The following is a 24,663-nucleotide window of genomic DNA, read 5'->3' as shown; positions in this document are numbered from 1 at the left end:
TGGGGAAAGGCCTGGAGCGCCTGGGAAGGGAGCTAGCAGGAGGGCAGGGCTAGCCCATGAGTGACCCTTGTCCTGGGGCAGGTGGCAGCAGGAGGGGCTGGTGGTCCATGGCCCAGACTGGCCCTGCTCTGCCTTGGGGCTGGCTGGTGACCAGGCCGAGAATCAGGGCACTACATGGGACCCGAGAGGGACGGGGTCGCGCCCCCGCTCCTGCCTGCCAGGAGACCCACGCTTGGAAGTACTAGCTTCTGGGGATTCAGGATTTGGCAAGACAGATGGCACAGCTACAGACATCCCCACTGCGGCGGGGCAGGGGCACGAGAGGGCATCCAGGGCGGCCCGGGTCGGAGGGCTGCAGCTGGCCGCCGGGGTGGGAGGGAAGGACGTTGGCGGCAGCACGCGCCTGCTCACTCCCGGCCGCGGGGAGTGTAGGGCGCCCGCTCCACGTTGGGTGGCAGCACGAGGAGTCGTCTAATTAACCAGAGCCTCTCCGCGCGGCGGCTGAGAGGCGCGGCGGTGACGGGTCCCAGCAGGCCAGTCCGTTCCCTCCGCGCACAGAACTTCGCCGGCGCGGGGGCGGGGCCTGGCGCTGCCACGCCCCGCGCGGCGCCGGCGCACTGACGCCAGGGCGGCAGACGACGGAAGCTGCACAGTCGCGCGTCGTTGCCGGGCAACTTTCCGGCGCAGGCCGAGGAGACCCCCGGCAGCCTGCTGCGTCCGCGGGCGGAGGCGGAGACGTGGCCGAGGTGGGTGCGGGCCCGAGCCCGACGCCGGGGCCCCAGCGCGCCCCAAGTCCGCCCCTCGGGAGCCGTAGGCCAGGCCCGATCGTGGTCCTCAGCGGCCGCCTCGGACCCCCGCCCACCCCGCGAGGGGACTACCCGAGCCCCCGACCCAACTCTCGGGGACCCCCGGGCGCCGCCCTCCCGCGGGCGCCCGGACTCTCCCCGGCTCTGCCAGACTGGGCCTCGCAGACCCCTGCCCACCGCGGCCGAGGCAGGACCCCGCAGTTCGTCCACCCTCCCAGGCAGTGCTGACCCCCAGCACCTGGTTGGTCTCTAGGACACGCCCCTGTGCTGGACCGTTCGCCCAGACGCGTGGAGGAAGAAGCCGGGCAGCAGCTCCGGTCACTTTTCCCTGGGTGACCAGGCTGTGTATGCGGTCTGTGTCCGTTCCACAGCGACAGTGGACCCACACCAGGCCATCCGTACTCCCGAGGGAGCCGCCGGCAGCTGCTGGGCAGTGGGCGAGCAGGCAACCCCCTCGGGCCCTGTCCAGCCCCGGGCAGCTCGCGCCCAGCAGTGTGCATGTCTCCTGAACATCTTCCCATCGCGTCTATGCGGGCTTGGCGGCACCAACATGCAAGGCCAGCGGGAGCTGGGGGGAGCACCTGGCCACATGCCCCCTCGCTGCGCGTTTCTGAGTGACCTCGCAGAGCAAGCAGGCGGGGTTTCCTTCTGCCGGGTTTCTAAAGACAGCGGTGCAGGCTCGGCACCTGGGAGACAGAGCGGTGACGCTGTCGAGTGGGCGAGTCCCCGCTCCCTCCTTCCCCCGCCGGATGGCGATGGGGAAGCCAGGATCTCTGGGCGCAGCGGAGAGGGCTTGTCTGCCTCCGCCAGTGGTCCAGACCTAGGGGAACACAGCGGTGCCTGGGGGGAGTTTGAAGGCTTTCGGGAATCCTCAGCCAGGTCTGAACAATTCTCTCAGTCCTTTGAGCTCCCGGAGAGGCCCACAGAACCTCAGCCGCCGAGAACCATTTCTGCCCAGGAGGAGCGTGGTTCTCGCCAATCTCACCAGGGTGGACCTGGGGTGACAGGAACCAGCGCCATCACACCTTCTGAGGTACTTCTAAAGTACTCGTCTTTGCCATGTTGCACAGGAAGTGTCTCCTATGTTTTGGTGGGCTGGCCAGGGAGGGGGTCTGCTTCTCTCCGGGTCTTCATCCCACCCCCGCCTTCCTTTCCCTCCACCTTCCTGAGGGGAGCGTCTGCCCACTCTCCATCAACCAGGCTGTGTTTTCCTGGCCCCAGTTTAGGGCATGGGGTGAAAGAGCATTTCGTCTGAGTTGTCAATCTACTTATTTAGAAAACCTCACCAAGAGTCACATTTCAGTGTGCGTGCACTGACCGGGCACTGGAGGTGGCCTGGAGAGCCCAGGACTCGCCCCCTTGCTCCGCCCACCCTTCCTGCCCTGACCTCCAGGGTTTCCCTTCAGTGTGGCTTCCTCTCAGCCTCCTCTTTCTCTGCCTTCTCTTCCCAAACGGTTTCCCCCGAACACCAAAAGTGAGACAGACAAGGGAGGAGACGATGTGCTGGTTCTAAGGATGGACCGTTTGTTTTCTAAACCAGGACCTCTGACAAGATCCAGTCTTCGTACAGTTAGCTCTGCTTTAATGCTTGTTTTGAAGACAGGACTGTCTTCCAATGCGATTATTGTATCGGGAACAATTGAAGCATAATGTGAACTTTGCAGGAAACCCCAGGTGAATGCAGAAAACCACACCTGCTGAACTGAGGCCCATGTGAATATACACCACGCACACGCCCACCTCTCCCAGCCACCTCGGTCTACCAACACCCACCCTGATGTCAGACAACCCACCTTCCAGCACTTCACACTAATTCACAACCTGCAAACCTCTTTTGCAGGAAGGGCCATGTTTATTGTAATAGGAATGGATTTCTCAACCAATTAACACGTGGGAAACAGTGCTCATATTTTTATTGTGTGCATATCTTTCTTCCATGTGCCACTGATGAAGTTTATGACTATTGTCCCCTAATCACACTTTTCCACACACACTGATTTCCACTGCACGATGCCCAGTGCAGTGATTTTTAAGAACAAACATGTCATGTTTTAGTAGCAGTAACGGTATATAATCATTTACAAATTTCATTTGTACCAAAATTATAAATTTGGAATAAGGTGACATGATGTGTGTATTTCTCCTAATTCTTCTTTTTCAGCCTATTGTCAACTATGAGAAGATTTTTAGGTTCGCTTTTCAAGAAGTACCAGTCCCACAGGCAACTGAAGATGTTTCCACCTTCGACCATTTCTTAGAAACAAGCAATGAAGAAAAACTTGGCCTTGAATCTGTGCATAAACTGTGGTAATGAACTTGAATTGGTACTCACATTTCTTCTGGCAGCTCCGCATTTATGCCTTTGGTTGATATGGTGGACGCATGGGGTCTTCCGTTTTTACCTCTATAGAGAGCTTTGTCCCTCCCGAGGTTCCGCCACCTGTGGTCCAAGGGTCGAAGGACCGGGTGGCACAGGTGCAGCGGCTCCTCCTTTTGGAACCATGTCCAGCCCCCCCCCTCGCCCCCCACCAGCTCACCCGGAGCAAAGTGGGCCAGGGAGTGCCAGCTCCTCGGGTCTTGGTGAGAGTGCTGGGGGTGAGGGAGGGACCAGTGGGCTTGGGTGGCGGGCACAGGGGCTCCTGGGGGACTGGACCGAGTGACCCCCTAGTACCCTGGAGACACCCCAGCGCCCTGGAGACATTCTAGGCCCACCACAGGGTCAGCCCACCGCTGCTCCTGGGGCTGCCAGCAAGGCTGACACTCCCAGGGCAAGGTCCCTAAGGGAGATGGCAAAGGCACTTGTTTGTGGATGGCCATTTTCTAAGACACCCTTTCACTGAGCACTGAGTGAAAAACCAGTTTAGCTCGCATGGATAAAATAGCGGCTGAGCAGGCTGGGACCTGCTGGACCCCGGCCGGCCGCAGAGGGAGGAGGTGGAGGCGTGTGGGGGCTGGCTTCCCTGGTCCCTGCGCGCTGCCGGGCAGGCGGGAGGCGGAGACTGTGTCAGACAGCTCTGCAGGTGGGCTCTCCCAGGCTCTGGCGGGGGTCCGAGCTGGGGTCCCAGCCAGCGCCTGCCCAGAGCACTCTCCCCCCACCCCAGCAGAGGCCTGGGGACAGAAGCCAGAGCCTGGATGACCAGGACAGCCCAGGTGGCTGGTGTGCCCTCTGGGCATGCTGCTTCCCCAGGTCGTGGTCCAGGGCAGAAGGCGGGCCGTGTGATCCTGGGGCACCCGCAGGCACAGGTGGTCCTGAGTGTCGGGACCGGGCCGGGCTGGACGCTGTGGTGACACAGAGGGTCAGGGTTACTCTGGGGTGGTCTGGAAGCGACTCGGCACTTGGCGAGTCCGTCTCCCTGTAGCCATTTGCGCGCCTGCCACGCCTCCTCTCCTGGGGGCCAGGCTGAACAGCAGGGCGGGGCTGCGGCTCACACTCGTGTTTATCCCTCTGGGCATCTGCTCCTCTCAGTTTCTGGACATCTCTGTGGCACCTGGCATGGTTCTAGGCACCTGAGATCATCAGGAAACAAGACTGCGGAATATCTGGCCTCCCAGAGCTTCTGCCCTCGGAGGAGACACGGGATGGTGAAATTGGTCATTCAGGCCAGGGCTGTGCTCTGTGGAGAGAAATAAAGCCGGGAGGAGGGGGCAGTGCTGGGCACTTGCAGGACAGTAGATGCTTGAGTAAACGAACAAAGTGGTGAGAAGCCGGGGCTCTGTTGTCAGAGTTCTGAAGGGTCAGGTGCCCTCTTTGCCTCCCTTCTGAAGGCCTTCTGGGCTAGTTTGTAATTAATGCCGCTCTTTTCCAGTTCTGAATCCAGAAAACTCTGGAGAGCTCTTCAGAACACCAGGACTGTGATGACTTCCCGATGCCTCTGGAGCGAGTCCCGTTGCCGGGAAAACTTCCTTCTTGTTCTCGGAATAGACGCTGCTCAGAAGGTGAAATGACCTGGGTGGAGGTGGGCTCCTGGGGGCCGGCTGGACCTTGAGCATCTCTGCCAGCCACGCTGTGCGCCGCTCCTGGACGGGGCAGGGGTCGGGCGCGCACCTGCAGCCGGGACGCTGCCGTCTCAGAAGGCGGGAAGGGCGAGCCAGGGCGCCCTCGTCTGGCTCCGGCAGCTCCTCGACGGGCCGTCAGGCGCAGCCCTGCCCTCGGCGCCTGGTGAAGGAGGTGCCCTGGCAGCGCGGTGATGTAGCGGCGCACTCCGCTGGGGGCCGCAGGGCGCAGACACGCCACAGGTGCTACTGGAGGCGGTGGGCTTGGGGGCCGGGGCTCCAGCGGGGCCGGCTCACTGTGAGGGCCGCAGGCGGGGGGTGCAGGGGAGGTGTGGGGTCCACCGCCAGCCAAGCCGGAGCAGAGCGGTGGCCGGGGACACGCTCGGGAAGGCCACGGCCAGAGGCCACGTGTCTCACTGAGACCCAACTCACAGCCACTTACACGCCATAGGGCTCATGAGTCATCAAAGAAACGCAAATTGTAAGGATGGTCGTCTTTCAGGCACCAAGTTGGCAAAGATCTTTTTCCATTTTTTAAGTATTATGGAAATTTTCAAAAGTGGAAAACACAGAAGGGGCTGGCAGGCAGGCCCCGGTGAACACGGGGGCACAGGAATGGTGGCAGTGGCCATACTGGCCTGGAGGGGGCCTGCGGGGCTGGAGAGTGACCCGGCTGGTGAGTCTCTGCGGGAGGGAGACAGTGGGGGGACGGGGGAGGAGAGGCGGCGAGGACCACGGCTGAGAAGGGCACCGCGGTCCTTGGCCGGAGGGCCGCATGAGCCGGGGTGGGCGGCTGGCAGCCCCCAGCGGAGCCCGAGTCGGGGCCACGTTGCCATTTTCCAGGGAGACGTGCCGCAGGGCCCAGGTGAAAAAAGGAAAACAGGAGAAAACGACCTTTTAATCTTCCTTCCCTCTGCTGACACTGGTTTACTTCCTCAGAGCCTTTCGGAGGGCCCGGGCCGCACTCTGGGAGACCCTGGCCTCCACGAGCCTGAAGAGCTCGGCTTCCGCCTGCACCGCTGCACAGCCCTGATCCAGACCAAGGTGAGCGCCCGGGACGCCTGGGGCCTGGGTCTCGGGTTCCAGTCGCTTCGATCCTTTAACTCTCATGGGCTCGTGAGAGTCAGAGGGGCGGCAGGCAGGAGGAAGGCAGGCGGCCTCCGTCCTGCAGCCCCTCTGGAGGAAAAGCCTCTTCCGGGAACGGGGTCTCCCGCCCACCCTGGGACCACGTGTTGGGAGGGGTGCGCCGTAAGCAGCCCAGCTCCCGCGGGGCGCATCCCCACCCCCGCGCCCCAGGACCCCGTGCTGCCCGGATGTGGAGCTGGCTCTGCGCGCCCCCCGCCCCCAGGGAGAAGGCGGGATGGCACAGCGTGGAGTGCGGGGTGCCATGCAGGGGGCGCTGAGGCCAAGGGCCTGATCCGGAGCTGGGGCGGCAGGAGGGCGTGGAGGGAGGGGGCTCCGGTGTGAGTTGGCGCCGCCCGGCTGGCGGGAGACGGGCACAGGGGCCACCCCTCTGCTCTGCGAAACCGCGGGGCAGGAGGCGGAACCTTCTAGAGGCACGTGCCTGGGGCCGTCTTAGAGCAGCAAGACAGAAACGTCCCCAGCAAGCACCCCACCCCCACCCCGGGCAGCCCCTGCGGGGCCCGCGGCCACAGCAGCCGTTCGTTGGGAATGTCCCTGGGGCCACCGGCCGGGTGGGAGGAGGACAGGAGGCCGACACGGCCCTAGGGCAGAGCGGGCCCTGCTCACGGCGAAGTCCCGTTTGCTCCGGGAGAAGCTGTGGCTTCTGTCCCCGCGCGTCTCTGTGGTGGCAGCGCGTGGGGAGGGGCGCAAGATGAGGGGAAGGAGACGCCGCCAGAGACGGGCCGGGGGCCCAGGGCAGGCGCAGGCGGCCGGGGGCGTCTCTGGGGGCGCGCGTGCTCTCCCCGACCTGTCCCTCCTCTCTTGCCAGCTCTCAGGGACGCCGGGCGGCAGACAGGGCAGGCTGATCACATACAGCCTCTTCCTCAAGACCCCCGTACGCGGAAATGGGCAATACATCACAATTCCAAGGAAAAAGAAGATTTTCACTCCTCGTAACCTAAAGATGACATTGTTTAACAGTGACGTTTGCTAAAGCGGGAGGACTTTGTGTCTTGATGAGGGATTTTACGGTTTCTTACCGGTTTGGTTTGGTACTGGAAACCAGAGCTATTTGGTGGAGGGGTGGTCCATATCAGGGCTGACGCTTTGATGGGGGGTGTGTCCCTCGGCAGAGCCAGTCACCAGGAAGGGGGCACCCGGGTCCCCAGGAGCCCCACCCCAGCCTGGCTCCAGGGACCCTCCCCCGGGAAGGTGTTGCCAGCCGCTGGGGGCACCTGTGCGGGACCCCAGGCCTGGCTGCCTGGGACCCCAGGGTGGCTTCGCACGTGGCTGGAACTGTCTGTCACCGGGAGCAGCCGTTCAGGGACCCGGGAGGCCCTGCGTGCCTTGCTGCCACACTGGCCCCTGGCCTGGGTGTCCACGTGGCAGGGCACTCGCAAGGGTAGGTGCTGTTTCCGCAAAGCAAGTGTGCTCGCCTGCCCGGTGCCTGGGTGCCTACCCAGTGGTGATGTCTGCCTGCCGGCAGGATTCAGCTGAGGGAACCTCTTATGACCGCAGAGCCCAGCAGTTGGCACTGACTTTTGTAAAATTTTATTAAATAACAACAGCCTGGACAAGCTGTGTTCTTGCTGAATCACCGGCCCTGTGGGGACTGGTGCTGGAAACCCTGGCAGGCAGCCCTTCCAGTGCCTCAGGGAGGTCTGGGGATTGAAGACTGGCGGGGCCTGGCACACGCACAGCAGGCCCCCGGCGTCACTGTCCCTCCAAGGCCACTGTCGAGTCTGGGAGACCACAGCCGGGGGCAGCCTCAGACGCCAGCTCCATCGATGGAGGTGTCAGACCCAGACAGAGGCCAAGTGGGGTCACAGTGACCAGCAGATGTCACCTGTCACATGGGAGAAGGAGGCGGCTGGCTGTCACCTGCACCCCAGCACCCTCGGCCACTCCACAGACCACCTGTGGATCTGAGCCTTTGTTAAGAGGTAACAGATTTTGGGGGGCTGTATGTTTGGGAAATCTGCCTAATTTCCATTTTCAGCCAGAAAGAGGTGGGAATTTGGAAACTGCTTTCTGCCATGCTGCTTCCGTCAAAGGCGAGCATCCACTCTGGGGTCTCCCAGGACCCCACCGGCAGAGATCACCTGGGCCGTGCCATCATTTCCCAGCCTTTGGTTAAAGTTAGACGTGACAACCCAAAATATGCCATTCTGCCTCCCCCCCGAGATTCAAACTCAGATGCTGTCATTTTACTGTCCTCACAGCTGCCCTCCCTGCCCCCTGGCTGCAAGCCGAGCTCTCCCCTCCCCTCGCCGGCCCAGCGTCCAGCTGGGTCTCCAGCTTCTCCTCACGGGAGTCCCAGACTCCACAGGCCCCAAATCCGAACTCTTCCCCGACCCCGCTCTGCTCTTCCGCCACCCACCCAGCTCCTCAAGCCAGAAACCACTGCTCCCCTCCCCCTCACTCCCCGTCTAATCAGACATCAAGTCTGCCTCTGATTCTGTGTCCTCATGTCCAGCCCATGTGCTTGAGGAGGGGGCTTCTTGAATTGGGAGAGACAGGCTGGCACACGGTTAAGTGCTGACTGGTCACCTGATTCAGACGTACAGGGTGTAGGAGGCGGTCACTCACACCCTGAGCAGAACAAGCCCAATCAATCAGCTACCAAACCGTGGTTGAAAATAAACACGGTTAAGACTACAAAGAAGTCTAAAATACTTACTGAAATTAGGCAACAGAAGAGGCCCACAGCCGCTCTCATCACCCCAGCGGCGAGCGAGGAGACTTTCAGCTCCACGCTGGGCCAGCAGAGTCCAGTCCCGAGCCCCAGCGGCGGGCAGGTCTGGGCCCATCCTCCAGCCCAGGCGTGAGGGGGAGAGCTGCAAGAAATCCCCCCGAGCAGAGGCAGCTCTCGCAGAAGTGGGGGTCGGAGAGCAGAGAGAAAGCCCCTCTGGCGGGCACTCTGGGGTTTCTGCCACCAAGTCTCAATCAGCGTCACAGAGCTGGGTTCAGAGACACAGGCCTGGAGAGACCTTGGCCATTGTGTAAAAAGGAGCCTGGCTTCCCTGATGCCTCCACGCTAGGGAAGGGGTCCTGAGTGACCACACAGACGGAAGCCGAGAGATGCCCAGGGACCCAGTGTTGGAGTCTGCCAGCCCAGGAACCAGCCACATGGGGGAGGAAGCAACAGACAGCCAGGAGGACACGTGACAACGTTTATTCTAAAAATGAATGACGAGGAAAATACAACATCAAAATATGGAGGGAAGCAACGCAAGCAGTGCTTAGACTGGAATTCACAAACTCCAGAAAAGTAACCGAACTGGGATCCATCACTGCCTGACACATCTCAGTACTTCAACCTGCATTGCCTACGAGCTTTTTAATCACCTTCTCGTGTGATGATTATCTCATATCACTTACCGTCCATAAAGATAACTCGATGTATGTTTATTAGCGACGGTTCAGAAGTTTCAGTGTGAGGACCTGCCACTGGCCAAGGCTTGTACCTTGAACTGTCCTCAGGGCTGGGAACCCCTCCGCAGTCTTTCCTTTCGAGGGCTGGCTGCTGCCTCCCTCCACGAAACCCCACTTCCCCTCCCTCCACGTGCTCCCGGGACATCGGGCCCTGCGGACAGCAGCAAGCGAATTCCAAGTCCTTCCGGGGGAGGAGCTGGCCGGAGCTCAGCTGTGCTCAGAAGCAACTGCAAACACACACCATGACTCGCTCCCCACAAACCCAGCTTCCTGACCCGGAGCCCAGGACCAGCCCAGGAGAGGTGGTGGGGTGAAGGCAGCAGCCTTCCTTTTCCAAAGTTTACAGACACGTGACCACACGCACACGGGGGGTTTAAAGCCCGGCCCCGCCCCGCCCCGCACTTCCATATTCAATTCAAATCCATCGTCAGCAACTGGCCACCTGCCTCTGCTCCTCTCTGGAGAAACTCTGATGCTTCCAGAGGAATCGGTGTCCAGCAGGGCTCCACCTCGCCCTGCCCGGGACGTCTAGGCCATCAGCACCTCAAGGGAGCTGCCGAAATGAGTGGGTGGCTGGAAAGAACCCGAGGAGCAAAGGGAGGAAGGAGGGGTCCCTAGCAGGGGCAGAAAGGAGGCTGGGGTCTCAGCCTCTCAGGGGATGGGGACCCTAAAGCCGAAGCCTGGCTATAGGCGCTGCCCACTCCCCACCCTGAGCCCTGCCTGTGTCATACTGCGAAGGCTGCCAGATAAGACACTGTAGCTACCCTGAAACTGAGCAAATGTTTTAAAAAGATAGAAATGCCATAAAGACACAAAATACCGCTTTAGGTTTGTTGCTTATAAAACATACTTAAGCTACTTTCCACAAGGAAATACTTTCAGACTCTGAAGGAAGCAACCCTTGGACGTTGAGAGCCACAGCCTGCCTCTCACCCACAGCTTCCTGACCAGGCTAGGCTCCCACCATCGGCCCAAATCCAAGGGCGCTGTCCCTCACCTGTCTTCTGCCACAAGAGCTGGGGTGGGGAGAGTTGCCTCAGAGCCCTGCGAGGTCAGGTGATGAAGTCGTCCCACAGCCTGCCTGTCAACAACCCACGGGGAATCCCTTCGCAGCCCCACAGTCTCCCTTAGATAATCTGGCTGAGCTCAACTAGGGTAAAAAGACCCACTCGAGGACTACGACATGGTAGATAATTGACAACACATTTCCACTTTGTTGGATAATTTTTTAATAAAATGAGGTGCACACCACTGACACTAAGAATGGCATATGCGCAAAAGAAAACAACCCTTTTTGGGTAAGGGCTGGAGAAGGAAGAAAAAGCACGAGAAACGGGAAACGTGGGGTGGGTGTGCAGAGAGAGTGCAGTCTCACTTGCAAACAAGTGAAAAAGATCTAAAAGTCGCGGGCGGTCTCGGTGCCTGGGGCAGGGTCACAGGGCACACACACCACCCAGCCAACCCCACCATCAACGACCCTCAAGATCGAGGGCCCACAGATGACATGTGTACAGACTTCTTTAACCCTAGACTTAAATTTATGCCACCAATCTCCAATCCAGTGGTGCACGGACACGCGCCTTCCCCAAACACACTGGCACACTGGCCCTGCTGACCCGGGTCCAGCAGCCCGGCCAGGCAGGGGCACGCGGAGGGCAGCATCTTCGGGAGGAAGGTCAGCTGTGCTGGGAACCCGCGCAGGAGGGGCCCCGAGTCACACACCCTCTGGAGGCACCGCCCAAGACACCTCAGGGCGCGCGTGATCTCCAGGTAGACCGTACCTGACCGTCGGCTCTGAAGACACTTATACATAAATAGGCATAAATAAAACCCTCCAAAATCTACACTGAAGTCTGAGACGTGGCTCGCACAGCAGATCTGGTAAAGGCACCACCGTGCAAGGCCTTCAACTCTGACCTCGCTCTGACCGCAGCAGTGGGTATGGGCAAGGCTCACACCCGAGTCTAAAGTGGAAATCACGATGTGTGGACACTGCAGACTCACGGCAGTGACACTTGTTGGAAAAAGAACAGTGTGTGTTAAACCTTAAAAAAAAATGAAATACACCAACTGCAACTGTTTAGGTTATAAAAGTTTCTAATGTAGCAGCAGAGAATGTTTATAGAAAAAATATATTTTTAAGAAAATAGCTAAAAAAATCTAAAGTGATAAAAGTATTAAAAGTTTAAAAATATATCTTAAGACAAAATATTGCCCAAAACATATAAAACTTAATTTTAGAAAATTCACCTATCTAAAGTTGGATGAGGCTGGATGCGGAAGGGGGCTGGCATCCTCCAGCGGGGCTGTAGCAGGACACAGACGAGGGCCCAGGGCAGCCGCGATGACCGGCCTGCGGGAAAGCAGCCCAGCCCTGGGAGGGAGGGAGAGAGGGGGGAGCGGGCGGACCGGATGCTGTTCTGGGTCGGTCTCCTAATCGCAGACAAACCAGAGGCCAGCCCCGGCTGCAGGGCAGCGGGCACCCACACCCCCAGCACGCCGGCTGCTTTCGTGGGCCTCGCAAACACATCTGCTGTGTGCCGCGGCCGCGGCTCAGGTCTCCACCAGGATCTCCACCACGTGGTCCAGCTCGCCCAGGTCCGACTTGCAGCCGGCACTGGGGGACGGGGCGGCCGTGGCGGCGAAGGCCTCCAGCCCGTCCTGGCCCGACTTGGCACCGCCCACCATGCCGGTCAGCACGGCGTCCAGGTCGTAGTAGGAGCCGTCCACGTCGGAAAACAGCTCCTGCACCGCACCGGGGCTTTGACTCTCCAGTGTCTCAAATATCTGATCGAGCGACTTGTGAAAGCTTCCTCTGTTTTCTCGAGGACCGTCCCCGTCCCAAACGGCACCGGGAGGGGCCCCGGGAGCCTGCGCTGCTGGGACCACTTGGAGCTCAGAGGCCGGGTCTCCGGGGTCAGGGGCCGGGCGCGCCCCCTCCCGCGCCGAGCGGCACAGGATCTCCGTGGACACCAGGCGGTCGCGTGACGCCCGCCCCGCGGTCTGGGGCACCGGCACGCACCAGCTCCCGTCCTGGGTCATCTCCTCTTGGATCTGCCGGACCGTGTTGGCGATGAGGACCGAACGGCACAGGTTGGGCTCCACCAGCATGTGGCACAGCTGGAGCTTGACCAGCGACATGTCCAGGAGCGACTGGCGCTGCAGACTGTACGCGGGCGCGGCCTCCTCGTCCTCCGCGCACTTCCTCTTCAGCCCTCGCGCAAACATCGTGCCCTGCGGAAACCGAGAAAGATGCCGTTGAGCCCACTTCCGGGTCCCCGCAGACTCTGCCCCAGGTTCAGTCTCAACGTCAGGAGTGACCCACGCAGACAGGGGCGCGGGACGGGGCTGAGGGGCAACTCCAGGCGGCTGCAGCCCCTGCGCGCCTCTGGCTCAAACCCAGCCACAGAGACCCTGTAAAGGCTGTTCTAGACGCCACCTCTAAATCGCAGCGCAACCGTCTCCATCAGAAAAGATAAATGGGGCTTCCCTTGTGGCGCAGCGGTTAAGAATCTGCCTGCCAGTGCAGGAGACAAGGGTTCAAGCCCTGGTCCGGGAAGATCCCACATGCCGCGGAGCAACTAAGCCCGTGCACCACAACTACTGAGCCTGCACTCTAGAGCCCGCGAGCCACAACTACTGAAGCCCATGCGCCTAGAGCCCGTGCTCCGCAACAAGAGAAGCCACCGCAATGAAGCCTGCGCACCGCAATGAAGAGTAGGCCCTGCTCACCGCAACTAGAGAAAGCACGCGCGCAGCAACAAAGACCCAACGCAGCCAAAAATAAATAAAATAAATTTTAAAAAATAATAAATGGACCAAAAACAGGATAAATGCATTTTAAAGAGCTCGGCTGAACGGGAACACCGACTTTCCGAGTGTTGGCGCCTGGGAGGGAGGAGTTTGGGCACAGCACGGGGGCCGCGGGCAGGACGGGGGCCTCGGCTCGCCGGTCGCTGGCGCTGGCGGGCTGAGTGACGCACAGCCGGCTGACTGAGGGGTCCTGGCCACCAACAGCCGTTCCTGCACGCAGGCGCAGGCTCCTCAGTGCTTTCACCAGCAGGGGGCCCCCACGCGTGCCACACAGCCCCCCTGAAAAGCTGTGCCCCAGAAGTTTCAGGGGAGATGCCGGACCTGCAGGGAGCCCCCGGGGCACTGGCGGAGCAAGCCGGGACGAGCGCTCTCCCCCCAAGGGCGGGCTCCGCCAGGCTGGGCTCTGCCTGCTCGGCTAGGCCACCCGCCCCCTTCCAACTCCTCCCCTCCCTCCGTGTCTGGAAGGCCCAGGCCCAGGGGCGGGGTCCTCACCAGGGCTTGGGGCAGCCTACGGCCACCCAGGCGGCATCACTCAGAGTGGACTCCGTACCAGCACCACGGCGTGACGCTGCTGGCTGGTTCCTGGGCCTCACCCGGGCCGATGCCAACCGGACGCAGCCAGCTCGCTGCACCTCAGCTCCCAGAGGCAAAAGTACAAGGAAGCTGTCCTGAACAGACTCCAAGTTGGGAGACCTTCGGGGAATTAAAAAGCGGAGCAAGAAAGGGCCCCAGCATTCCCCCCACAAGCACCCTGGCGAGGTCTGTCCTTCCAAGCACAAAGTTAAGTTATAACGCATGAACTGTCTCTCTTTTCAAGTTCATAAAGTAGATAAACATTTTTATTTCAGATAATCCATTTGAGTTATTCATCAAGAGGGTTAGAATTTTTTTTTTTAATAAATTTATTTATTTATGGCTGCATTGGGTCTTCACTGCTGGGTGCGGGCTTTTCTCTAGTTGCGGCGAGCGGGGGCTACTCTTTATTGCAGTGCGCGGGCTTCTCATCGCGGTGGCTTCTCTTGCTGCGGAGCACGGGCTCTAGGCGCGCGGGCTTCAGTAGATGTGGCACGCAGGCTTAGTAGTTGTGGCTCGCGGGCTCTAGAGCACAGGCTCAGTAGTTGCGGCGCACGGGCTTAGTTGCTCCGCGGCATGTGGGATCTTCCTGGACCAGGGCTCGAACCCGTGTCCCCTGCGTTGGCAGGCGGATTCCTAACCACTGTGCCACCAGGGAAGTCCCAAGAGAGTTAGAATCTTTTAAATACGCTAATTTTTGGATTTCCTTCTTTAAAAAAAAAGAAAACCGTCCCGTGGCCCCCTGTGGCTGCTGCTGGCCTATGACTGCAGCGTGGCCAGGGGTGCTGGGACCGGGTGGCAGCGCCTGTGCTGACCGGCTGATGGGAAGCTCTGTGGTGAAGGAAGAAGCGGCCCTGCCCCCACCTGCCCCCAGCCCCGCCAGCCGCAGCCTTACACAGATGGAAAAAGGTCCCCTGTCGTCTGAATCTCCTTTCAAGGTCGTAGCTCTCACCTCCTGTGTATTTAACATTTAAAAAACTTTTTAAAAGTGACTTCTTGGGCATTTATCCCAAAGAAATGAAAACCAATGTTTGTACAAAAATATGTACAAGAATGTTCACAGCAGCTCCACTCGTAAGAGCCCCATACTGGAAACCAAGCCCTTCAAGCGGGGAGAGGCTGCCACTCAGGTGCCAGCACACAGCACGGAGGAGTGACCAGTGGCTGGGGGACTCGGATGGGTCTCAAGGGGGTCATGCAGAGCGAGAAAGCCAATCTCAGAAGGCTGCCCAGGGCAGTCTCCACCTCTGTAAGGACCCTAACACGACAGATGGGTGCGCGGCCAAGGGTGAGCCCAAGGGGCTCTCTGCGGCGAGGACATGGCTCCGTGTGGGGACCACGGTGTGGGGTCCAGGAAGTGCTACGTGAGCTCCGACTGCACAGAACCGCACACAAGCGCGCGCGCACGCACGCACACACACACACACACACACGAATCAGCTCCGTGGCTGCTCGGAAGCCAGTTTCCTGGTGGGGATGCGTGTCTGGGCATCTCACGCAGACACCCACGCTGGGCGGCAGGGCAAGGATGCACCTCCAGGACGCTTCTTTACAACTGCCCCTGGACCCGTAACTATTGATACTTCAAAACAAAAAGTTTAAAAACTAAGTGACTATAGCTCATTCCCCTCAAGACTAATTTCCCCAGAACAGCAAACAGGTCTAACTTATCAACATAACCCCGAGGCCACAGCCAATCGTAACACTTGCACACACCCGCTTATTAACTGTCTAAGTGAATGACAGTGCAACCGGGCAGGATACCATGGGGGCCTTCCCGGTACAGGCCTTCCCCCACAGCCTCTGCTTTAGCTCCTCTCCAAGTACCCAGATGATAGTAATTGATGCACATTTCCTGAAGTTGTTTTGCAGATGTGAAAACCTCCCCCACCAAATGGAAGACGTTAACCACTTGATGGCCAGGAGCGAGCGCGTAGCCCCAGGCCTCCCGGAGCCTGAGGACTGGTCCTGCGAACCCCTGTGACAGCGCCCTGTTCCCTCAGCCATCAGCCAATCAGAAAATCGTGCACGACCTGATCGCGTACCCTGCGACCTCCCCCCCCACCCCCCACCGCCCCTTCCCTCGCCCGGCCTTTAAAAATGCTTTGCCGAAACCCTTCGGGGAGCTCGAGGCTTTTCAGGGCAGGAGCCACCTCGTCTCCGTGCAGGGCCTGCAATAAGCCTTTCTCTGCTCCAGTCTCTGGTGTTTCAGTTTGTTTGGCCTCAGTGTGCATCCGGCACACGAACTTGCGTTTACAAAAGCAGCAGCTTACCACCAAAATACAGGAAAAATACTTCAGTGACTTCTAGTAATAAGGGATTCAGGTTTTTTGTCTTGGCTACAAATTCAACTTTTACAGTCTTTTTCCCCCCAGTTACTTGTGTAAAAGTCACTGGCTTAAATTGTCTAAGCATATTGAGAATTACTATAAATTATGTCAATAAAGACATAATTTATTTATAATATAAATTAATCTATAATTAACTATAATTAATTTATAATTCATATGAATTATGTCTATAAAGAGACACCCTGTGTTGGGGTGAAAAAAATTAAGTTTCAAGGGTTCCTCTGTGGCAAGTTAATCACCTCTGGCTTTTAGCATCTTTTCGACCAAACCTAAAATCCTGACTCTGCACAGCGACCAATTTAATTTAGGGCCCAGGGACTTCCCTGGTGGTCCAGTGGTTAAGACTCCGCGCTTTCACCGCCAAGGGCCCAGGTTCCATCCCTGGTCAGGGAACTAAGATCCCATAAGCCCTGCAGCGTGGCCAAAAAAAAAAAAAAGAGATTATTTAAGGCCCAAACCAAACTCCCTCGAATAACACAATTAAGCCTGAGTTTACCGACAGAGGCAGTCGAGCCACCCTCCACGGGCCCCATGCAGCTCAGGTCAGCGGCCACTCAGGCTGGCGGGGTCGGGCCGGAGACCACAGCTGACCCACAGCCAGGAAACCCTGGGACCCCACCTCCCTTTCCGCGAGGGGTCCTCAGAACGCCCAGCCCATGAATTCACGAGTGGTCAACCCAGGGGGAGCCCCGGGGGCTGAGCTCAGGGCTGGCTGCAGCCCGGTGTAGTCAACACCTGGGGCAGCATTGCCAGGAAAGAAGGGCAGAGGGCAGGCTTACGGCTATTCGCTCTGAGAGCCGGGAGGGACACCGCGATGACACCCGATCCGCCTGGGACACCCAGCCACCATCACAGGAAGCAGCCCAGGAAGCAGCCCGCTCCCTCCGCGCCAGACCTGCAAGAAGTCAGACCTCCATCTCTAGCGACAGCCCACGAAGCCCTACAATTGCCCTGTGACATCCCCCCCAATGGCCTGGCTTGATCAATAACCCACAGCTTCCACGGTCTTTGTCCTCGCTTCCGACTGAGGACCAACCGGAGAAAACCAGACGTGCCCCAGCCATCACAGTGGCGCCCGGGTCTCGCCGGCCGTCCAGCTTCCCCAGCCCCGCAGCCCCCATCAGGACCCCCGAGCCCCCTCTCCCCTGCTGCCCGAGTCCCTGCTCAGCCCGGTGGTGGTAGTGGTGGCGGCGGCTCCCTGGCCGCAGCAGCTTGGAATCAACAGCCTCTGCTCTCCTCGCGAGGCCGCCTTCGTCCACCTCCACAGTCACTGCAGATAATCGGGAAAGAAGCAGAAAGCACAAGACAAAGACACTCGGGAAGCAGTCACCACGCCGGCTCCCAGCGCTTCCCGAGCACGTATTTGAGTCTCGGCAAGTCCTGCTTTCCTTGCTCGCCACACCTTCCCTGTTACTCAGAACTTTACCACCACTTCTGACAGCCGCGAGTCTGTCCCAACATACAACGCCCTGATCATACTGACGGCTTACCCAGGGCTCTGCCTTCCCAGCCTTCCAGGCGGGTGGAGGCGGCCCTCCCAGGTCCAGCGCTGACTCCTCAGCGCATCTGCAGGGCGAGGGGCAGCGCGACTTTACCAAGCTGCCTTCAAGGAAGGAAGAACCAATTCTCCCTCCGCCATTTCTCCTGCACTGATGTGTCACAGCTGCTGGGGAGCTCCCCCTGCGCTTCACCGACGGTCCCAGCCCCAGCTAGACGCCCCCAACCACATCCCTACCCCTCCCACCCCACACAGCACTTCTGCCTGCTCGGGCCCCTCCACCAGCCGGTTTCACCACCCGACATAACATTACTTAAGACTGAAAATCAGCCAGTTGAATGAGTGAAGTGTGGTGTATCTGACAACGGGACACCACTTGGCAAACAAAACCCACCATGAGACGCAAGGACACGCCACGATGGATCTCAAAACACCACGTGAATATGAGTAACAAAGCAAGAACAGGAACACAGGGACCGTACTGCTATGTATATGAACTCACTGAACAGGCAAAGCTAACCCAAGTTGTTGCCACTGATGAGTCACGACTGGCGGGAACTCCCTGGGACGGTGGGAATACAGCCCCTCCAGATGGGCGCCTGGGTCACACGAGAGGATGCATTTGTCAGAATTCACTGAACTGCACAACTAACATCTGTTCGTTTCATTGCATCAAATTATACCTTCATAATAAACAAAAATGCATCAATAACCAATGTGATGGGGGTGGCTACCACATTAAATCTAAACACTTTAGATACTGCCCGCCCCCGGCGCCCCGATGGGCAGGCCAGAACACATACAGGCTCCAAGTCAGCCCAAACTACTCCCCACAAACGTTCCAAAGCCTAAGCGACTGTTAATTTGTGCCACACTCCACAAAGAAGATGCTGGCCGACTTACATCTACGGAAGGGGGCAGCCTGGGGACAGTGCCCGCCACCCAGAGGCTGGGTGAGTGGGTGGGGTCACGATGATCTCAGAAGGTGGCCTGCGAGGGTTCCCCCTCCTTAGACATCTGTGTCTGGGACAAAGTCAGAACAGAACACGGTTCAGAAGGGACCCTGAGAGATGCTCAGGGCAGAGGTGGGGACCCAGAACCCCTAGGCTGGCCTGGTGGAGCACAGCTCCCTGCCCAGCAGTGATTGTGGCCGGAGGGCACTGAACCCTTCCAACACGGGGTGACACAAGGCCCTACGCCTCCGAGGCTGTCCTAACCGCAGAGCCTGACTCACCGCTGAGTGCTGAACAAAAAAATGTTAGGCATTAGCCACCTCCATCACCTCCACAGTCGTCTCGCCACATAGCTGGTTAAACACCCGAGGCCCACCGAGTCCCCACAGTTAGCATGTGCCACACAAAACCCTCCAACATCCCCGGACAGCCGGCCGCCAGGGTTGACCCCCGTGGCCGCACAGCACCGCCCTCAGACCTCCTCCAGACCAGGCGCAGGCCGGACAGAGGAACATGAAGACGGACAGACAGGTCAGGAGTTCCACGTGGCGGTGAAGCCAGGGGGGGCACTGCGCCCCCCCACCCCGAGCACTCCCAGCAGAGGGGACCCCAGTCACAGCCAGGTCCCCGTTCCTGAGCAGCTCTCACGCCACGTGGCCACCATCCCAAGAGCCGGTGGAAAATGCAGATCCCCAGATCCAGAGCAGCAGGGCTCGGGGCGCTGGGGATAGACTCGTCACCATGACCTTCAGCCACGGCCAAGCACTCTCGTGAGTTTCAGGTTTCTAAGGCAAATCAACATGAACACTCTCAGTTTCTGTCTCACTATCAGATTGGCTTTGAAATACTCATCAAAGAAAACTGAAGGCAGAGCAGGCAAAACAAAATTTTGAGAAGGCTGCCTCTGAGTTGTGTGGCGGTCACCCCTCCACTATTGCCTGTCTGCAGCTTTCATAAGCTAGCACTAAAAAGTTGTTTTCAAGTACTTTTTTTTTTTTTGGCTGTGCCGTGCAGCTTGTGAGATCTTACTTCCCCGACCAGGGACTGAACCCGGGCGCACAGCAGTGAAAGCGCAGAGTCCTAACCACTGGACCTCCAGGGAATTCCCTCAAGTACTTTTGTTACTTGGAATAAAATACACAAACCTTCTCTGCCTGGGAATATGTTCTCCTAGCAAGTTGAGAGAAACTTCCAGCCCTCTTTCCAAGATAAAACCTGTCATTCTCTCTCTCCAAAAAAAAGAAAAAAAAAAAGGTCGTAACTGATTTTTTTATTCTGAATTTCTACTTTAATTATAATACATGGTGAAACTTCAAAATAAAGAGCAATTGTATGTAGGAAGTTCATACAATATTTAACTTAATTTTGTAAGCGGACAGTATCTTCTTTGGCTCATTTTAACGTAACAGTAAACTCAGTCTGGCTGTTCTGTGTAAGCAACACAGGGCCCCACAAGAGGAAACACGGCGATTTCCAGCAGAGGGAAACCCTCTACTTGGACCACAGCTTCTCCCAGCAAACAGTTACCTGGTGGATGCTTTTCCTGGGAATCCTGCTTTGGGGACAATAAGCTTTTGAAAATGTAGAGCTGTGCTTGCCTCTGACTTGTGGAAGTGAGTGCCTGGTACTTTTCCTAGTCCTCTGACTGCAGCAGGATGTGGTGGAACAAGGAGCCCACTGAAGACAGCTCCCTTAGCAGCCAGGGTCTGGGAGTTCTCCTCCCCCCACATCCTGCTCCCCTCCCTGATGTCTGTCTCCACTGGACTGGGCAGCTTAGGCCAGCCTGCAGGGGAAGCAGACAGAGCACCAGCTTCAGGCCACCCAAGGCTGGCATTCCTTGCTCCCTGATACCCCCTTGACCAGCTTAGAGAGAAGCTGGGTCTCCTACAGTATGGGGAGGGAAGCTATTGCAAAATATCCTTAACATTCCTTTTCAAAGCAATTAAAACTGAGACACAAAGTAAAAGAACCCAAACTGAACACTCGCAGGCATGCAGCTTACTACACGGAGGCAGCCCTGCCCCCCGGGGTTCCAGAGAAAGGTGCCCCTGGCCGGGCCATTTCTGGAAGGCAGTATAGTATTGCAAATCCCAGTTCTGCTAAAAGGACCTAGGATGAAATTCAAGTGTTCCATCGCTAACACTCACCACCCACTCCTCGCTCTACAAGGAATGCAGATTAGGAAGGAAACCTAGAAACATGGACAGATGGGTGGATAAAAGGATGGATGAATGGATGATGGATTGGTGGACGGGTGGGTAGATGGGTGGATGATGGATGGAAGGATCGACCGGTGGGTGGAAGGAGGCGTAGAATGAGGGATGGATGAGTGACAGAGGAGCGGCAACTTGGTGGCACTGTGGTCAGGGCTGTAAATCCAAGTCGGCCAGACAAGTGGCTCCCCAGAGTCCCTACAGGTCTCCCAGGAGGGTCTTCGTGGGAACCAGGAGGAGCAGGAGGGCCTGCACTGACCCCTTCCAAGTCACAGGTAAGAAGACAATGTAGGGACTTCCCTGCGGAGGAGCCCAACAGACCCATCGTAACTGTTTCTCCTCTTAAAAAGAGCCCCCAATTAGGTTAAAGGCAAGGCTATATATTACTTTTGACTTGAAATGGTGCGGAACAGCCAAAGTTTAGTCTGCGGCAGCAGAGGGGGAATCCCAGGAGGCCGGTCACTCGTCGAGCTGGCGGGGGGCGCCGGTCATTGCGACTGCGCCCCCTTCTCCGACGCGCCCCCGGACCCCCAAGCCGCCCCCTCCCCCGGACTACCCCCAGCCACCCCCAACTCCCCAGGCTGTCCTCAGTTCTCCGGGTCCCCCGCCCCAGGCCGCCCCCCAAGGACCCCACAGGCTCCCAGGGTCCCCGACCACGCCCGAGCCCTCCCGGGAACCCCGCCGCCGCACAAAGGCCCAAGCCCCGCCGAGAAGCTCACCTGGCAGCCCGCGTCCGCGCCGCCCGCGCCACCGCCGAGGGAGGGGCCGCCGGGAGGGGCGGAGCCGCCGGGGAGGGGCCGCCGGGGGCGGTGCCGCGCAGCGCCCACAATGGGTCGCCGTGGCGCCGGCCGCCCCGCCCGCTGATTGGCCGGGCGCGGGGGCGGAGCCTCTGGTTCAAACCATGGGCGGGGCCTGGCGCCCGAGTTCCCGCGCGGCCGCGTTGGCCGTTGGGCCCGCGCCCTCGGCCGCTCCGCCCCCGGCGGCTCCCAGGTCTCCGCGCGCGGCCCCAGTGCGCCTGCGCTGGCCTCCGGAGGGTGGGGCTGGTAGGGCCGGAGAGGACGGGGTGGGGGAGGGGGAGAGGACGGGGTGGGGGAGGGGGAGAGGACGGGGTGGGGGAGGGAAGCCCTGCGCCTGTGCTCCCTGGACTGCTCGTCCCTCCAGGGGCTTCAGGTTTACCTGTAAGAAATGAAATCACAAAAGTCGAAAGGAGGGACTTCCGTGGTGGCTCAGTAGTTAAGAATCCGCCTGCCAATGCAGGGGACACGGGTTCGTGCCCTGGTCCGGGAATATCGCACATGCCACGGAGCAACTAAGCCCGTGCGCCACAACTATTGAGCCTACGCTCGAGAGCCCGCGCACCACAACGAAGAGCAGCCCCCGCTCGCCGCAACTAGAGAAAGCCTGCACGCAGCAACGAAGACCCAACGCAGCCTAAAATTAATTAATTAAAAAGAAATGGAAAGGAGAGGAGGTTTCTTTAAAAAATAACTTCTTAATGGAGAGGTCCTAAATAGGATACACAGAAGGACTCACAAAACTAGATGAAAACTGTCATTGTCATGGTTTATTACTGCGAAAGGATGCAGAGATAAAGATTACATCTTCCGTGTGTCGGGCTGGAGGCTGGAGCCAGGAGCATCCGTGCTCGCTCGGGGCTTCCACACCCCCACCCTAAATCTCAACTTAGACTATGTGGTGTGGCCCCAGGCCCCCAGCAAAACACTACTAGCTGGCAGGACATCCCCTCCCACGACCCGAGGGCAAAGACCACACCTCTCCTTGGGCAACTTTCCTTTCTTTACTACACAACAAGGGAAATCCCCAAGCTCAACGAAGATCTTATTTCTATCATCTACTTTTAAATTATGACTGATGACATTATATCAGGACATATCAGAATTTTGGGAATTTCATACAATTTTGGAATAGTTATATTAATACATACGTATACAAATATAAAGTTAAAAGGTTTAGTATTCCTTCTTCTTTAACAAGTGTCCCATGTAATTTAACATCAAATAAGCCTGATTAGTTTAACATTTTACCGGGTGAGAGACAAATCCTTTGAGCTTTTCCAAAGGCCTGCTGGAAGAGCCCAGAGTTACTTCAAGGTCAGAAAGACTTCACTTAGAACCCAACTTTTGGAAAGTTTGTCAAAAATATCAAAAGATTTTGGACATTTGCTCAAACAGGACAATGGACCATTAAGAAATGATGCTTAATTATCTATTTGACCGAAGTAATGATAAAAGATTTCAAAGATAAATTAAAAAGTTACATAGTTGTAAGCAAAATGTAGCTATTTTAATATTGAGAAGATTCAGTTTTCGTAAGTAATCAAATACCTGATTAAGACAACCTGAAACACAGGAAATAATCTGGGTAAAACACAATTTTGGTTTTCTAAGCAGATTACTAAAAGGTAAGGAAAAACCTTTCACAATCTCTTATCAGAAGCAGGCAACAATTCAAGAAAACCTCGTCCTGTTAGTATATGAAACTTAGGTTTTAGTTTTACATAAGTACACTACTGATTTTAAAGCTTATTTTTATTTTTTATTTTTTTATTTTATTTTATTTATTTATTTTTTAAAGCTTATTTTTAAAACCCTTGTAATAGCAATTCAATTTTAGCCATCTTGACCACACATAAATTTCCTTTTTTTAAGATTCCTTTTCCACAAACCTACAACTTAGTATTACCATCCAGCTTCTGTCCTGTCTTTCCTTTTTCCTATTCTGAAACAATCAGATTCACTTTAGAACAAAAGTACTTTCTTTCCCTCAACAAAGTGCATTTCCATTCCTCATACCTTTTCTTACCAAAAACACACATCCTACTTTCCTTGTATAGAGTTGTTTTCTTTTATTATTTCTACTAGTTTTAAACAATTATGAATGGTCTGTTACTAGAAATTTATCAATAAAATTCATAATTCTTAAAAGCATATTATCCTTGTAGTAAATTTTACAATGCGGCATGTTTACCAATAGACCCAAATATCTTTATTTCCTTTGTAAAGGAAGCCAAAAGTGAATGAAACTATTTTTAGTTATGTTTCAGTATTTTATCTTATTTGGGAATAATCTAGATATTTAATGACTACCCATCATTTAATTTAACTTAGCAAAACTGTAAGGTTTCAGGTTACCAAAAAGGTCTGAGGAACCTATTTAAAAGGTTTACCTACAAACTTGTATCTCATCCACATCCATTCAATTCATTTGTTTTCAACAGTCATATTTAGATCACTCATGAAAAATTTTATCATACCCAGTTATTTTTCTTGCTGACAAATTATTTAACAAAGATAACATGAACTTGTCTTGTCTGACCAACAAACCCAGGTAGGGGACTTTCATGCTGGTCCAGTGGGTAGGACTCTGGGCTCCCAAAGCAGGGGGCCCGGGTTTGATCCCTGGTCATCGGGGAACTAGATCTCACATGCATGCGCAACTAAAAAAGATCCCACGTGCCACAACTAAGACCCAGAGCAGCCTAAATAAATAAATAAACAAATATTAATAAATAAATAACTCAGGTAGAATGCCTGCTTTTTTTTTTTAAATTTTAAATCTTTTATTGTAGTTTGAGCATATTCATTTCTTTTTTTTTTTTTAACATCTTTGTTGGAGTATAATTGCTTTACAATGGTGTGTTAGTTACTGCTTTATAACAAAGTGAATCAGCTATACATATACATATATCCCCATATCCCCTCCCTCTTGCATCTCCCTCCCACCCTCCCTATCCCATCCCTCTAGGTGGTCACAAAGGACCGAGCTGATCTCCCTGTGCTATGCGGCTGCTTCCCACTAGCTATCTATTTTACGTTTGGTAGTGTATATATGTCAATGCCACTCTCTCACTTCTTCCCAGCTTACCCTTCCCCCTCTCCGTCTCCT

General features: G+C 56.6%; 2 protein-coding genes across 11 annotated transcripts; one reads left to right on the top strand and one right to left on the bottom strand.

Annotated features, from left to right (window-relative positions):
- Positions 1–503: 503 nt before the first annotated feature.
- CLBA1 (clathrin binding box of aftiphilin containing 1) lies at positions 504–7,498 on the top strand. Its single transcript, XM_082386816.1, has 6 exons — positions 504–746; positions 1,060–1,839; positions 2,968–3,113; positions 4,613–4,742; positions 5,739–5,843; positions 6,751–7,498. Exons 2-6 carry the CDS (start codon positions 1,357–1,359, stop codon positions 6,913–6,915), a joined length of 1,029 nt encoding a protein of 342 aa, XP_082242942.1. The 5' UTR covers positions 504–746; positions 1,060–1,356; the 3' UTR covers positions 6,916–7,498.
- Positions 7,499–9,074: 1,576 nt separating this feature from the next.
- CDCA4 (cell division cycle associated 4) lies at positions 9,075–21,578 on the bottom strand. Of its 10 annotated transcripts, XM_082386807.1 has the most exons (5): positions 21,477–21,533; positions 16,873–16,988; positions 14,792–16,503; positions 14,638–14,697; positions 9,075–12,590 (listed from the first exon to the last, which is right to left on the bottom strand). In XM_082386807.1, the coding sequence occupies exon 5, from the start codon at positions 12,582–12,584 to the stop codon at positions 11,910–11,912; it is 675 nt and encodes a 224-aa protein (XP_082242933.1). In that variant the 5' UTR covers positions 12,585–12,590; positions 14,638–14,697; positions 14,792–16,503; positions 16,873–16,988; positions 21,477–21,533; the 3' UTR covers positions 9,075–11,909. The 10 variants fall into 10 exon arrangements, with proteins under 10 accessions (XP_082242933.1, XP_082242935.1, XP_082242932.1 ...); XM_082386809.1 differs by lacking the exon at positions 14,792–16,503; XM_082386806.1 differs by lacking the exon at positions 21,477–21,533 and having other exon boundaries at positions 16,873–17,207.
- Between the last annotated feature and the right edge of the window lie 3,085 nt (positions 21,579–24,663).

This window comes from Balaenoptera borealis, assembly GCF_965194805.1.
Source record: "Balaenoptera borealis genome assembly, chromosome: 3".
NCBI classification, from domain to species: Eukaryota; Metazoa; Chordata; class Mammalia; order Artiodactyla; family Balaenopteridae; genus Balaenoptera; species Balaenoptera borealis.
The sequence above is the reverse complement of the archived record's forward strand: the minus strand, read 5'-3'. Positions and strand labels throughout refer to the sequence as shown.